This window comes from Neofelis nebulosa, chromosome 7 (genome assembly GCF_028018385.1).
Source record: "Neofelis nebulosa isolate mNeoNeb1 chromosome 7, mNeoNeb1.pri, whole genome shotgun sequence".
Classification (NCBI taxonomy): Eukaryota; Metazoa; Chordata; class Mammalia; order Carnivora; family Felidae; genus Neofelis; species Neofelis nebulosa.
The window spans coordinates 122,127,395-122,141,956 of NC_080788.1; the positions used below are offsets into that span (position 1 = coordinate 122,127,395).

Sequence of the window (14,562 nt, forward strand, 5' to 3'; positions counted from 1 at the left end):
TTAACAGGAAATCCCATTTCGTAATTGTGATTTGGTGTTGCGTGCATGATTCCTTAGGGGAGGTAGGACGCTGGACTCGTCTTCCCTTGGAGAACTGCCGAAGTGAAGAACAGGGTGTCAGGGCCTAGCATGGTGCCCAGCACGTTGTGACTCACTGTCGGGGGGACTTGCTGGGTAGGTGTTCGGCTTGTCGGCAGGGTGCACGGAAGAAATTTGTCAACCCACTGTCTTAGATTGGTTGTTTTGGTCACTCGTATTGGGATGTTGCATTAAAGTAGTGATACTTGTTATCGGTGGTAGGGATTGCTGCAGCTCCAACAGCAGATGGTGTGATTGGTGTTCTGGTGGAGGCAGCGGTATTGCTGTCAAGGACACGGTTCTAGAATGGTAATAAGGAGCGAGTGCTGGAGGCAGCTTTTCCCAAAATGAGAGATTTATTGATCAGGAAGGATAGCTTTTCTTCCATTATTGCTGTAGAAAACCATAACTAGAACTTATCAGTTGTTAGATCTGTCTGTGTGATGCACAAGTCCTCCGTTGTAGTTTTTGAGTGTCTTGTGACAGTTCTCAGTTTTCTCCAACTGTCCTGACCTTTCCTCTGTTGGGGGTGGCGATTTGGTGATGTATCACCGCTTCCATTTATCCTTCTTTTAAGTTTCTGATCTCGTATTAGTGGGAGTCCTGGCAGTCCCAGGTAAGGGTCTTAGCTTTACCTGGGCAAATGACTTAACCCCCCTCTACCTCAATTTCCTCATCTTTAAAATGGAAATATCAATTTTTATGGGGCTAGTGGGGATCAAAATGAAATAATATATTTGTTTAGCATACTGGTAGCTAATATTATTTTTGTTACATGGTTACTACTCCTCCCCTGTCTTTAGGATAATTGCAGTTTTATAAACTTTGAGTCTGCTTCCAGAGTCATTTGCTAATGAGATGTCGTACAGATTCTTGAGGTGCTTAAATGGCTTAAATGGACTATAAGAGGAGGCATTTGGACACTATTTGGGTAAAAAAGAGACCTTTCTGCCCATTAGAGAGTTGAAATATGATAGGCTCTGCTCATTGTAATTCATTTTATCTGTTTCACAAACGTTACGATCTGCATATCAGAGTTGTGTGCCCAGCTGGCTGTGCCACTTGACAAGGAGTTTCAAAGAGCAAGAAGAAGACTCAATTCACACTGTTAATTTTGACCTTTGGAGCCACAGTAAACAGCCTCAGGTTTTACCTCAGGGCTTAGGGGAAAGAACCTTTTATTAGCCCTCTATCTGCTAGGGATGCTGTGACGCACAGCGGCCCTTGCCCATCTCTTTAGTGCCTGAGTTGTGGCCAGGTGTGAGGAAATGTTTCTGCTGTGATATTGTCCGGAAAGCTGCCCAGCCCTACTGGAACTTCCCGTCGTAGAGTACACAACTCTTGAATCTTTTGTCCTTCACCACATGGTCTTGTCGACAGCACCCTCAGCCGGCTGGCATCTTACTGCCTAAGTGGAGTGACGAAAAGCATTTTCCCTCTCTGGCCACTGTAACAGACCCAACTTTGCAATCGATGCACAGCTTTTCTGCTCCTGTGGATGGCATGAAACCACTCCAGGATATGCCAACCTTGGCCCAGGCCGGGGAAGGAGAGTACACGGAATTTTCAGGTGCTAGTGAGCACTTAGTTACGGACTGTCAAGGGTTAGGTTTGAGTGAAAACACTATTGGAAATGCTGGGATCTCATCCTGTTAGAGAAGCCTCTTCTGTGCCCTCTCATTGTGAAGTGGTTTTCTGTCCCTAACTGCTGCTCGTGTCAGGCCCGGACCCTTTCCTGTGCGCAAATCTGAGAAGACGGTTCCTACTGGGTGCTTCGTCAATGTCAGTTCACCCCGAAGATGAAATCACATGTGAGGAAGGGGCTTCTTCATTTCTGTAGATTGGATCCTCTTTTCCTTCCTTTTACCCTAGCACTTTGTTCTTGGATTACAGCTCAGTGTCTGGCATCTGTTCATTCTTTACGCATCGGCCTTCCTCACTGTGTCCTGAGTGCCCGGCGGACGGGCCCTCGGCTCAGTCATCTTGTGTGTACCCTCTCCACATTCAGCAGAGTGCTTTACACAGGGTAGGCCTCCCTCCATAAATTTTTGTTAAAAATAATTGAGGGGAATAGATTAGTAATTAAGGAGAATAATTGGAATATATGATATATATGACCTTTGGTCCTTAGAAATATCAATAATTTTTTTTTCTTGATGTTACTTGTTTGTATGTGTTTAAGAAAAAAATACAGCGAATAAATACCTTTTCACGATAAATCTTGTTTTTATTTCCCATATTTAAAAAGTGAACTTTTCAATGGTTTTTATTTTATTTTTTTTTTTTTTTATTTTTTTTTTAAATTTTTTTTTTCAACGTTTTTTATTTATTTTTGGGACAGAGAGAGACAGAGCATGAACGGGGGAGGGGCAGAGAGAGAGGGAGACACAGAATCGGAAACAGGCTCCAGGCTCCGAGCCATCAGCCCAGAGCCTGACGCGGGGCTCGAACTCACAGACCGCGAGATCGTGACCTGGCTGAAGTCGGACGCTTAACCGACTGCGCCACCCAGGCGCCCCTTCAATGGTTTTTAAATGAGTGATTTTTGAAGGTGAACTATTTCTTAAATTAACTTGCCATTGGCAGGTAGACTGTTTTCTCTCCTCAGAAGCGACTCTAAACATCTTTGTTCTAAATCTAAAGCAGCCACTTCAGTTATTTTTTGCCAACATTGGTTCTATTAAACATGCATGTATTTCTCAAAGTAATTTTTTTTCCCCTAAAAGTACATTCCTGCCCCAGGGACATAGTGATCTGCCCAGTTTCCTAAGTAACACTGCAGCTTGAACGGCTCACCTGATCTTTCAGTTACCTGCACTAAAAAGTAAAATAGAAATGTTGTGTTTATGTGTGGATATACAGAATGCTCTTTCAATTAATTGCTAATGTTCAGCATTCACCTTCACATTTATGAAATGAATTTAGTTGCTTTTCCTGAAGTAAGGATTTTTAAAGAGTGTGTTTCTTTTCATACTCACCACCCCCCCTCCCCGATCAGTTCTTTTTGGCAAATGCTGCTGAATGTGATGTTTTTAGGGGAAGTACTCTTGCTGTGGAAGGATCGCGCCCCAAGAATGTGGAGGCCCCGATCAGATGAAACAGAACGAGCATAGCTGGTCTTTTCTTTAGGTTAATTGCTCGTATACTGGGGGACAGCAGTTTTATTTAAATTACTATTCATTTCATCATTCTGTTATTAAGTTAAATTTTTAGATCTCTTTTATTGACTAAGTTGGCTTTGGGAATTTGGCATATATATATTTTTTTTTAACTCAGTAATTTTCACAGCAGATAGAAGCTTATCAGAATTACCTGAGGAGAAATTTCAGACTAAGCATATTACGGATTCTTCTCCCACCCCAGCGTGGTGGGACATGCATATTTTGTATAAATCTTCTTATGTGATTCTGATAACCATTGCCGTTCCAATGGAGAAGAACGTTTAAATTTTAACCTGGTAGAAATTTTAGCTTAACTGATACGTATTCTTTTTGCCCCCTGCATAATTGAAAGGTCCCTCCCCTACATACAGTACGCGATTTGCAACAAAGAAACACCTGTGTAGTGCTCTTGACAGAGAGTTAAAAAAAATCTAGTTAAATCTTCCACCCTTTCTACCTACAATGGAGGGGGCTCTCTTTCCCTGTCCTTTGAGAGACCTCGATTGTATATGTTGTCTCTTTTCAGTTTCTATCTTGTGAGAGTAGACAGAGAAACTGAGTAACACAAAGAAGCAACACGTTGAAAAGAAAGGGGGCCAGAAAGGAGTTAAATACTCTTAAATGAAAGTGAGTATGGGAGGAAGTCCATTTTTTTTCTCCCCTTTCCTTGATTCTTTAGGTCTACTGTTTCTGATACGGAATTATTTGGGACGGTTCCAAAATTGGAACTGCCTCTTCAATAGGAAGCGGTGGCTGCTCATTGCACACCTCCATGCTTGGGTTCCCAAATATAACACAGGGGCCTTCCCAGCCCCCAACGCGGATTGCTCTCCACTCCTGAACAGGGCTGCCCTCGTGTTCGAAATGTGCTAGACAGCGTGGCAGGCTCTGTTTCCTGTCTCTCTTAAATCCTCTTGTGCCGAGCACCCAGCTTCCTCTGTGCTTTCCCCAGGCTCTGGGTTTCCAGGTTCCTGGGTCCTCTTCCCTTTTTGTCCTCCAAGGTTCCTCCCAGGCAGATGGAGCCCTCAAAGGAGAAAATAGAGTTTCCCAAGCTGTAAACTCTGCCATTCCTAGTGTTCAGTTAAAACCAAAGAGAAGGAAAATGTCTTACTGTCCTTTATAATAATTTGACTGTCTCCCTTCTTCCTTTCCCAGACCGTTACCAGGAAGGGACGTAAGGAGAGACATATATCCCTTCTGTACTCAGACCTAAGATGTGATGTTACTCAACTTCTGAAATAGCTCTCCAGCCTGGAAATTGTCTTTAAGAGAAATGTGTTAAGAGGGAGGGAGCATTAAACTGTGTTTTAGGCATGAACATGGCTTCTCTTTATCCCTGCCTCAGTTTCTCTGTTATCTAGTTCTGTAACTAGAAAAGCTGTGTGGCTGGAAATAGGGCCAGGCTACAAGGTCCTTTAGGGAAGAGACTGCCTCTTTTCACCACCTCAGTAAAAACAGTGAACAATAAAAGAAGCAAAAAAATGCTCCTGAATAGAAAGGAAGTAGTCTGTGTAACAATACATACTTTTACAACAAAATAAGGTGATTGACTTTATCAACTTTATTACCTGGGTCCCTTAGAAAGCCTTAGGTTCTTTCCTAAGTTACCACAGAGGAATTTACAAAATTTGAAGGCTTTAGAATGTTCAAGGTAATAATTAAGAATGGGAATGGGGTGATAGAAGTCGATCATTTACCACAGAGACAAGTAATAGGCTGGAGGCTTAGCAGTAAGGGGACATTTAATGTGGGGCCAGTTGACCCTAAAGCCCTTACCATCACTGAGCAAGGAAAGAGTGGGGGTCAGAGAACCATGGCCCAGAGGGACAGGGCCTCGTAAGGATCACCTGAGCCTGTGAGGCCACAGCAGCCCCCTAAGGACACTGCAGGATGTAGTGCAGTATAATAATCTGTATGTGTAGTAATAGGTAAGTGATACTTATTTTTATTTTACTAAAATAAGCATTTTAAAAAGCACCATATTTCTGCTTAAGATGATTAAAAGTATAAATATTTTGGTATATCAGTGATTCCATCTTTTTATTCCCAAATGTGTCAGTTCTTGAAAATGTGAGATAAATGTCACTGACTCGGTCAATAAAGGAGTGATAATATGGGCCCTTACCCATCTTACTGACATATATCAAACATGCAAAGCTGTGAAAATGATGAACGGTGTATATATAAAAGGCAGTACTTATTTAGTTCAGCCCAAGTTGATACTCTGAGAATTAATATCTTTAAACCCTTTTGAGGGGTGCCTGGGTGGCTCAGTCAGTTAAAGCGTCCAACTCTTGATCTCTGCTCAGGTCATGATCTCTTGGTTCATGAGATCGAGCCTGCGTCAGGTGGAGCCTGCTTGGGATCTCCTCTCCCCCCTCCCCCTCTCCCTGACTCGTGCTCACTCTCTTTCTCTCTCAAAATAAATAAACCTTAAAAAAAAACCAAAAAACCTTTTGAGTACTTACACTTTGCATTTTGCATCTGTCTCATAAAATTCGGCACTTTGTAAACACTGACCTTAAAGAAATAATGTTTTGTGGGTTTTGTTTTATTTTGTTTGCAAAGGTTTTTAAACTAAGCTTTTTAATGAAGGATAATGAAGTCACATTGAAATAACCTGTATCCGGATCCAGACACGGAACATTACCAAAAAGAACCCCAGAAACTCCTGGTGCTTTGTCTAGTCACTATCCCTCCTCCCCTCCACTCCATAGCTCAAGGGTGACCACTGTCCTGACATCTAACAACATAGCTTAGTTTGAAGAAGGGATGTTAACATCTAATCTAAAAAGTTTTGGAGAGTCTTTAATGAGCTTAAGGTAAAGAAGAAAACATGAATATATACTGTTACTCTTTCTTTATGTGACTTGTCTGTCTGAAGTACTTCAGGAGAAGCATGCTTAGATTAGAGCAAAGTGGAAAATTTGAGTCTGGATATGCATGTACTCAAGTACCTCATCTGTGGAAAAGATGGAAGCCATATTCTGTACATTCCTGTATTTTGATAAAAGACAAAACTTTGTCGGGTCACTCTCTTTTCTGCTTGTGGCTTTGACTTCAAAGGGAATTCCCACCTTTCTCTGTAAATGGAAGGCCAGTCTACCTTTGGTATTCTGCCATCTATGTTTCTTATTATTAATCAACATGCTGATTTATTCCCAGGACTTTGGTAAGGTATGGAAAATGAATTGTTCTCTCTGCTTTACACATTTGTATTCACATTTCACTTTGGGGGCTCTTTAACTCTTCATGGGATACTTAAAAGTTAGCTCTTTTTCCATTTAGAAGAGAGTGATCGATGAAAGGTGACTTAGATGGAATATTCCAAAATACGGGCTTTATACTATAAATCTCTGCCTGTTGTAATGTTCTTTGCATTCTGAAAATCTTATGATTTCAGTTAAAGTCTTATCTTTTTTTGTTTATAAATTGAATTGATTCTTAAGCTTTTGCATTTAGAGAAAAGAACGTATATACTTGCATGCTTTTTAAACTGTGGAAGTTGCCAGATTAGGGGCCCTCTGAATAGGAAAATTTGTCCATTCAACAGTTGTCTTGGTACTTTGTTAACTAGGTGCTCTTAGATTTGACGGAGGTTCTAGTCTTAAGACTGATAAAGTATATAAGCCAATTTGACAATAAATTATATTCATTAAAAAAGAAAAGACTGATAAAGCCATGAAGGATGCCTGGGTGGCTCAGTCAGTTTAGCGTCTGACTCTTGATTTCTGCTCAGATCATGATCTCCTGGTTCGTGGGATCAAGCCCTACATCAGTCTCTGCACTGACAGCATGGGGCTTGCTTGGGATATTCTCTCTCTCTCTCTCTCTCTCTCTCTCTCTCTGTCTCTCTGTCTCTGCCCTTCCCCAGCACATGTGCACACACACTCAAAATAAATAAATAAACATTAAAAAAAAAAAAAAAAGACTATTAAGCCATGATACTTGATCCCCAGCTGGGACTCTTAAAATTAAGAGTTCATCTGGTATAATTTTACTAGATTCCTTTTTATATGTTATATACTCTGGCTATTTTTTAAAAATTATGGTAAAACATACATAACAGAATTTGCAGTTTGAACCACTTTTAAGTGTACAATTGACTGGTTTCTAGAACTTTTCTTCATTAGTATCAGTTCTAGTCAACAGATATTTAATGGCCATCAGCTAAGTGCCTTGTGCTGAGGTTAGTAGATCAGTGGAAAATTATGAAAGGAGTATAAATATGGTCCCTGTTCTCAAGGAGATTAAGCCTCATTAGTGAAACAAGATATATGTATACCAGTTAAATAATGATTCATGGTCAGTAAGGCCTCGAATGTTCAAGGAAAGCTTTGTGTAAAGGTGAGAATCAACTTGGTCCTTCATCGGGTAGGGTCTGTCTAGTTTGAGAGGAAGGAGGAAGTGTGCAACTAAAATCTCAGGCCAGCTGTTTCAGCGTTCAATCCATTGTCTTTCATACAATCTTTTGCTTTTTTCCAGCCGTGAAGCACTCACTGTCTTGTTTTTAAGTTAAGCTGACTATTCTGATGAGGGAATATATTATTAGCAAGAAATTAATATTTTAAAAAATCACAGAAATCAAACTTAGCTAACTTGTGATACACTTAAAATCCAGAATTATAGTGATAGAAGGGTTAAAATCCCTATTAAAATTCTGTGCAAATATCTGTGTTCATGCAGCGTTAAACTTTTCAGTATATTACCACTTGGGAGTAGGTATTTCATTAGTGAGTTTAGAACAGTTGCAGTTATAGTTTTTATGAAAAATAATTGTACAAAAATCAGCATGCAATGAAACACATTTATTGAAATTAATCTTGAGTGTCTGCTATTCTGAAATTAGGTAAAAAGTTTAGAATGGGTATAGATTGTGCATAAAAAATGAGTTATGGTTAATCCTGAATAATCTTGTACTTGACAGTTGATGACACAGGATGGTACCTGTCTTGTTAGTGTATGTCTGTAATGGGTCAGGGATTTTATCTGGGCCAAACATAATGTCTTACAATAAGAATAACAAAGTGAAAACAGTGTTTTTTCTTTCTCACATCTGCAGACAGGCAAACATACACTTGGGACCCCCATGTTCACGTGACATCAAGAGGAAACGGAAACCTGTGGCCACAGCATCTCTGTCTAGCCCAAATGCAGGTAACTGTATGTAGTTATCATTTCTTGAGCACCGGTTGTGTGTCAGGCGCTAAATTATGTTTTATATACCTTTTCATCTAACCTTTATAATAAGGTAGGTCCTTTTATTCCCATTTTGTATGGGAAAATGAGAACGTGAGAAAGTAATTTGCCCAAGGTCATGTACATGGTAAGAATTCAAACCCAGCTCTCTCTAACCTAGAAGTCTGTGCTTTTTCGCTGTGTCCTGTGGCTTTCTTGAGTTTGAATCCCAGTATTCCACTGGATCAGCAATCTTTAGTCACCTGTGCTTTTGTTCTAACACAGACAAGGAAGTTAGGTCTGTGTTAATGAAAATCCAGATAGGATGGTGGTTTAGTCAGTAGTCAGGGAGCCACATGGATTTATTTACTTTCTTATTTGGTTCACAGTACAGTGCATTCTCACTGTTCTTATTTGTAGTAGAGTGCTAATACTTTACTATCCGTGGAATTTCTATTTAAAAACTATTTTTAGGGGCACCTGGGTAGGTCAAGTCGGTTGAGCGTCCGGCTCTTGATTTCAGCTCAGGTCATGATCTCACCGTTGTGGAATTGAGCTCCGTGTCCGGCGCAGAGCCTGCTGGGATTCTCTGTCTCCTTCTACCTCTCTCCCCCACTCGCATGCTCTCTCCCGCTCTAAAAAAACAGCTTTCAAGTTAAAACCTGTTCATTTTCGGGGCAAAACCAGTTGATTAGAAACTGAAATACTGGTTCTCTTTGGTGAGCAAAGAGGTAGTGCTGGTAGTGACTCCTGGTAGTGACCAGGAGAGGACATGAGGAAGTCTTCTAGGAAAGGCTGTATGTCATCAGCTAGGTAGGGTTACATGAATCTATACATATGTAAAACTTCATTGAGCTGTACATTAATGATTTATGTACTTTACGTATGTTGTTCTTAAAAAAGGGGGGATGATTATTATTTATATCAGAGAGAATATCAGATGTTTGTAGGTATTTTTCTTTGGAGTTAAGAGAAAGTAGTTAAACATAGTTGGTAATCAGGAAATTTTTGTGTTATTTCAATACAGTTTAGGATGAATTGCTCTGGGTAAAAAGATCATATCTATTTGTAGGATCTGTCAGAAATACCTGCAGTTATTTTCTTGATGATGGTGAATTCACCCTGAGGGAATTGAGTATATCATAGATTATTTTATTTTCTTCAGAAAATACTATATATTATATTAGATCAGAGCAGTTGATAGCTGAGTAAAGAGTAAGCCTCAGAAAGATGGGGAACTCTGTCCCCCCCCACTTTGGAAAGTTTCAGTACACATTGAAATTGACTTTCAGCTTCTGTTTGGGGTGGCTACTGGACAATCTTATCACAGATCTGGTAATTATAACAATTTTTTCCAGTGATTTCTACATGGCCATGCCCTGAGCTGATTACTTTCCATGCATTATTTCACTTCATCTTTGCAACAACTTATAAGGTAGATGTGTTTGTATTCCCAATTTACACATGAGCAAATTGAGGCTTACAGAAGTTAAATCACTTCCCCGAGGTCACATGAGTGATAAATTGCAGTGCCAAGGTCAAACCGGTTTCCCTAGGACTCACGAGCTGCCTTCTTACACACTTCAGGTGTTCTGTGTTATATAAGATAGAATTGGTTCCAAACAGTGACTGTATCAAAACCCACCCAGATCCTCATTCACTCTATGGTATTGAAAACATTAAAACACAATCTCCCCTTTTTATCTTTTTTTTCCTCCTTAATATCTAGCTTCTATTTTTAGGTTTTAATTGTTCAGAAGACAAGAACTGTTGAGAAGAGTTTAAAATCCTTGTTCCATACTCAAATCAGGAAAGGTACTGGGAGGTATTAAATAAGACTTGGGGCATTAAACATTTCTCCTACTGAGCTCAACCCCTCCTCTCACTTGTTGACTAAGGTCTGCTTCACTGAACATTTTTTTTTTTTTTTCTATCCACAACCCGAGTGCCCCATGGAGGTGAAGGACATAGCCCGAGCCCGCACCATCAGTCAGTAGAACAAATGGGCTTGCTCTGCCTAACATCGGGCCATCTCGGATTCCACCTCTTTTATAGAAATGAGTGATGAAGAGAGGTGCGTTCCGCTTTGCCGCTGTATTAATACACATCAGGGGCCAGCTCCTGGCACTAAATCACGCTACTGCATACATCTGTTATCGGACTCTTCACCAGTGTGATGAACAAGACTGCAGATAGAGGCTTCCTTGTGTCATTCTTTATAGGATTTTCCTAAAAGAATAAATAGCTCAGATCTCTGCCAACACTCTCCCCTGTCACTGTGATGAATTCAGCTTCTTTCTTAAACATGCAGCCACAAATCTTTTTCCTTTTCCCCTCCCCCACTGGTAGAAAGTTTTGAGTTGAGATTGACTGAATTTAAAGGTATTAATAAGGCTAGAGAGGTGAAGAGCGGAAGGGAGTAGCTTGTCTTGTCTTTTTATATTAATACTAAGAAAAGCCAGGGGAAAAGGCCTTTTCATTAGGTCGTTAAATAGATCTTGAAAGTGTAGCACCTTTATTTTCTTCTTTTTATCTCCACTTCCCTTCTCTTTATGACTTTATAACATACACAGGTGTCTGGCACACAGAGCCACCTTTGGAGTTTAGTGAGAAACTGTGTAAACTGGCTTCTGTTTCGATAGCACCAGAACAGGGAAGACCCAGTAAGTCTGTACCTCATGCTCAAGTGAATTTGCTGGATATGCTCTTAAAGAATGTAACTGGAAAAGAAAAAATGGGTTATTTTCTCTGAGGTTCAAGATCATAAGTAGTTATAAGAAAACGTAAGGAACACAGCTGAAAACCAGGTTTCATTTCTATGAGATGATTTTCTTCATTAGAATGATAGAATGGAGGCTTTGGTGTAGAAATCCTATTCCTTCAAAAATTAAACATCCTGGCTTCGGGTAAAGGAGAGTTGGGGGGTGGTATGATGCTGTATTCAGAGCCCTGACTGTTTTGGCCATCCCCAAAGCCTCTTCTGACCTTCCTGTCTCTGGGACCAGATATGTGTCCTTAGAGCATCAGTTGGAAGGGTACTCAGCAGTTCCAAATACCAGGCCATTGATGCTAGAGACACATTTGCAAGGGCAGGAGTTTCTGTCTGGTTTGCTCACTTCTGTACTCTTGGCGTCTAAAATAATACTCTGCCCGGAGAATGATCTCACTAGATAGTTTTCATGTGAATAAGTGAGTACAGTCTTAAAGTTGAAACAGAGTTATTCTGAAAATTACTCTGACCCTGTGACTGGATTCAGTAGTTCCACTGTAAGTTGGCCTTGTCCCAGGAGTCATAGGGCAGATTCTTATCGCCCCTTTTTGTTTGTTTTTTTTTCTTACTGCCCCTTTTTAAAGTTTAAATGGTTTTTAAAGTTATAAATGTTTTTTAGTAAATATTGAATGGCTATGAAAGAAGATTTGTAGAAGATCTGTAAGGTGTAAAGGAAAACAATATAGCAAATATCCATGTACCTACCATCCACTTTAAGAAAAAGACCACCACCTTTAAAGTCTTCTTCTCACTGTCCTTGGAGGTCACCATTGTCCTGTTGTGGTTTTTTGTTATATTAATAAGTGTTTTTTAAAAATCATTTGTCATTCTTTGGGGTTTGTTTTCAAATTGCTTTGACAGACATATGCTCTCTAAGCAATATATTGTCTAGTTAGCATGTTTTAGAAGCTTGTGTTAATGGAATGTCCTATTTTATACGTTACAAGTTTCACCCAGTTGTATTTGAGATTCGCTCACGTTTTGTGCTGCCAAAATCCTTTTATTTTTCTGCCGTATGTATGGTATTCCGTTGTATGAATATGGTGAGTATACTACAATTAAACATTCCTAATGGACATTTAGATTATATCCCATTTTATGCTATTGTGAAAAATATTGCATTGTTCTCTGGGAGAACATGTGCCAAAGTGTTCCTGGGCCACTTCACACTCCTTAGGATGGCTGTGTCAGGGAACAGGGAACAACAAGTGTTGGGAAAGATGTAAAGAAATTGGAATCTTGTGCATTAACAGAGGGTATGTAAAATAGTGTAGCCACTGTGGAGCCCTGTGGTGGTTCCTCAAAATTGTAAACTTAAAACTGCCATGTGATCCAGCAATTCTGCTTCTAAGTGTATACTCAAAGGAATTGAATGCATGGATTCAAACAGATAATTGGACACCCATGTTCATAGCAACATTATGCACAGTAGTCAAAAAGTGGAAACAACCCAAATCGATAAATGTATAAATCAATAAACAACATGTGGTATATACAGACAGTGGAATATTATTTGGCCTTAACAAGGAAGGAAATTCTGACATGCTACCACATGAATGAAGACATAACGCTAGGAGCGCCTGGGCGGCTCAGTCTGTTAAGCATCCGACTTTGGCTCAGGTCATAACTTCACGGTCTGTGAGTTCGAGCCCTGCACCGAGCTCTGTGCTGACAGCTCGGAGCCTGGAGCCTGCTTCGGATTCTGTGTCTCCGTCTCTCTCTCTGCCCCTCCCCCACTCGCTTGCTTGCTCTCTCGAGAATGAACATTAAAAACAAAAAGACATAATGCTAAGTGAAATCAGCCAGACATAAAAAGATAAATACTATATGATTTCAGTTATATGAGGTACCTAGCATGGTCAAGTATGTAGAAACAAAGTAGAATCATGGTTGCCAAGGACTGGGGAAAGAGGAGAATAGGAGTTACGATGTAATAGGATAGCGTTTCCATTTGGGATAGTGAAGAAGCTCAGGAGTGGGATGGTGGTGATGGTTGTGCAGCATTGTGAACGTACTTGATGCCGCTGAACTGTACACTTGAAATTTGTTAACGTGGGAAATTTTATGTTACGTGTATTTTAACATAATAAAAAATACGGAGCAAAAAACCAGTTTTCCTAGGATGAGAGGTGTTTTCCCACTGCGGCTGAATACCACATAGTAACGTTAGATTAAGTTTCGTGAAATTTATTTTCAGCTAAATATGAGTGAGTGAGCATGTTTTGTGTGTGCGTGTGCGTGTGCATGTGTGTGTAAGATAGACAGATTGGGGTTGTGGTGTCAGACATATTTCTTACTGCTATGGGTGAGGTTCCAAAATGTTTGAAATCTGTGTCATAGAATAATAGCCTGCTGTGAGAAATTCATGTTTGAATATGTATATGGGTGTGCATGTAAAGCTAAAATAAATTCTTGGGTTCACTCTGATATATGTTACTCCTTTTCGTTAGAAAAAAAATACCGGTCTTGGCCTACTAAATTGATTTGGTGACCCACAATTTGAAAATTACTGTTCTGGTTACATGCCTAGGAGATGAATTATTGAGTGACAAGGTAAAAACAAACATTTTCTAGATTTGGCTGTATTTTAGTGTATATCCGTTCCCTCTGAACAGAGTGGGTGTGATGGTGGTTTGTACCCCTCTGCTCGGGCATTTGGAAACGTGAGGACACTGTTTGGTCATCACAGTGACTGAGGAGTGCTTTTGGCATTCAGTGGATGAGGTCCAGAGTAGAAGTGCCCTAAAGTATACAGGGCAGCCCTGCACAAGCAACGATTGTCGTGTCCAGAATATCTTCGGTGTCCTTGTCAAAAAACACTGGGCCTGACTGTGTAGTTTTTCTACCATTTTTCTTTTTGTGTGCTATTTATTGGTAATACTGTGTTTTTGGAGGCGTGGGCTGTAACAAGCCTAGGGCTTGAAGTCCGGAATCAGAGTTTGATTCTTGCTATTTAACCAGCTCTGTTGTGTCCCTGAACAATGTATCTGCTTGTCTCTCTGCCTCAGTTTTTTGATCCAGAAAATGGAGGTGACCATACCTACTTCCAAGGGTTTGCCTTAGGAAATAAGATGATGGTTGTAGAGTACAAGCTCATAAGTGCTCAATAAATGATAATTACTACATTATGAATTTGTACTGCTGTATTTATTTGTTCAGTTAAACCCGTTTTCTCAGGTAGAGACATACTTACCTTACTTAAATCTTGCCTTTATTATTGCTATTATTTTTTTTTTGGAAAGGAAAAAGAGAAACCTTATGTGGCCACTTGGGTTAATAGAGTATAAAATAAAAGGATTCAGAGAAATTTGCCTTGAAGTGTCTCTTATTCTAATTTGTCTCCCCTTGATCTTTTCTTCCTTATTTTTATTGTAA

At 40.0% G+C, this 14,562-nt stretch overlaps 1 protein-coding gene across 9 annotated transcripts in view; it reads left to right on the forward strand.

Moving 5' to 3' along the window:
- GPATCH2L (G-patch domain containing 2 like) overlaps positions 1-14,562 on the forward strand; it is a 90,157-nt gene that overhangs the window by 38,015 nt on the left and 37,580 nt on the right. For 8 of the 9 annotated variants that reach the window (XR_009264637.1, XM_058739763.1, XM_058739764.1 and 5 more), the window contains one exon: positions 8,302-8,396. Coding sequence is in view for 8 of the 9 variants with exons in the window: in XM_058739763.1 (XP_058595746.1) it covers positions 8,302-8,396 (95 nt within the window). In the remaining variant the exon portion in view is untranslated. Of the gene's footprint in view, positions 1-8,301; positions 8,397-10,472; positions 14,316-14,562 lie in introns of those variants that run through there. The other variant, XM_058739766.1, reaches the window with a different exon arrangement.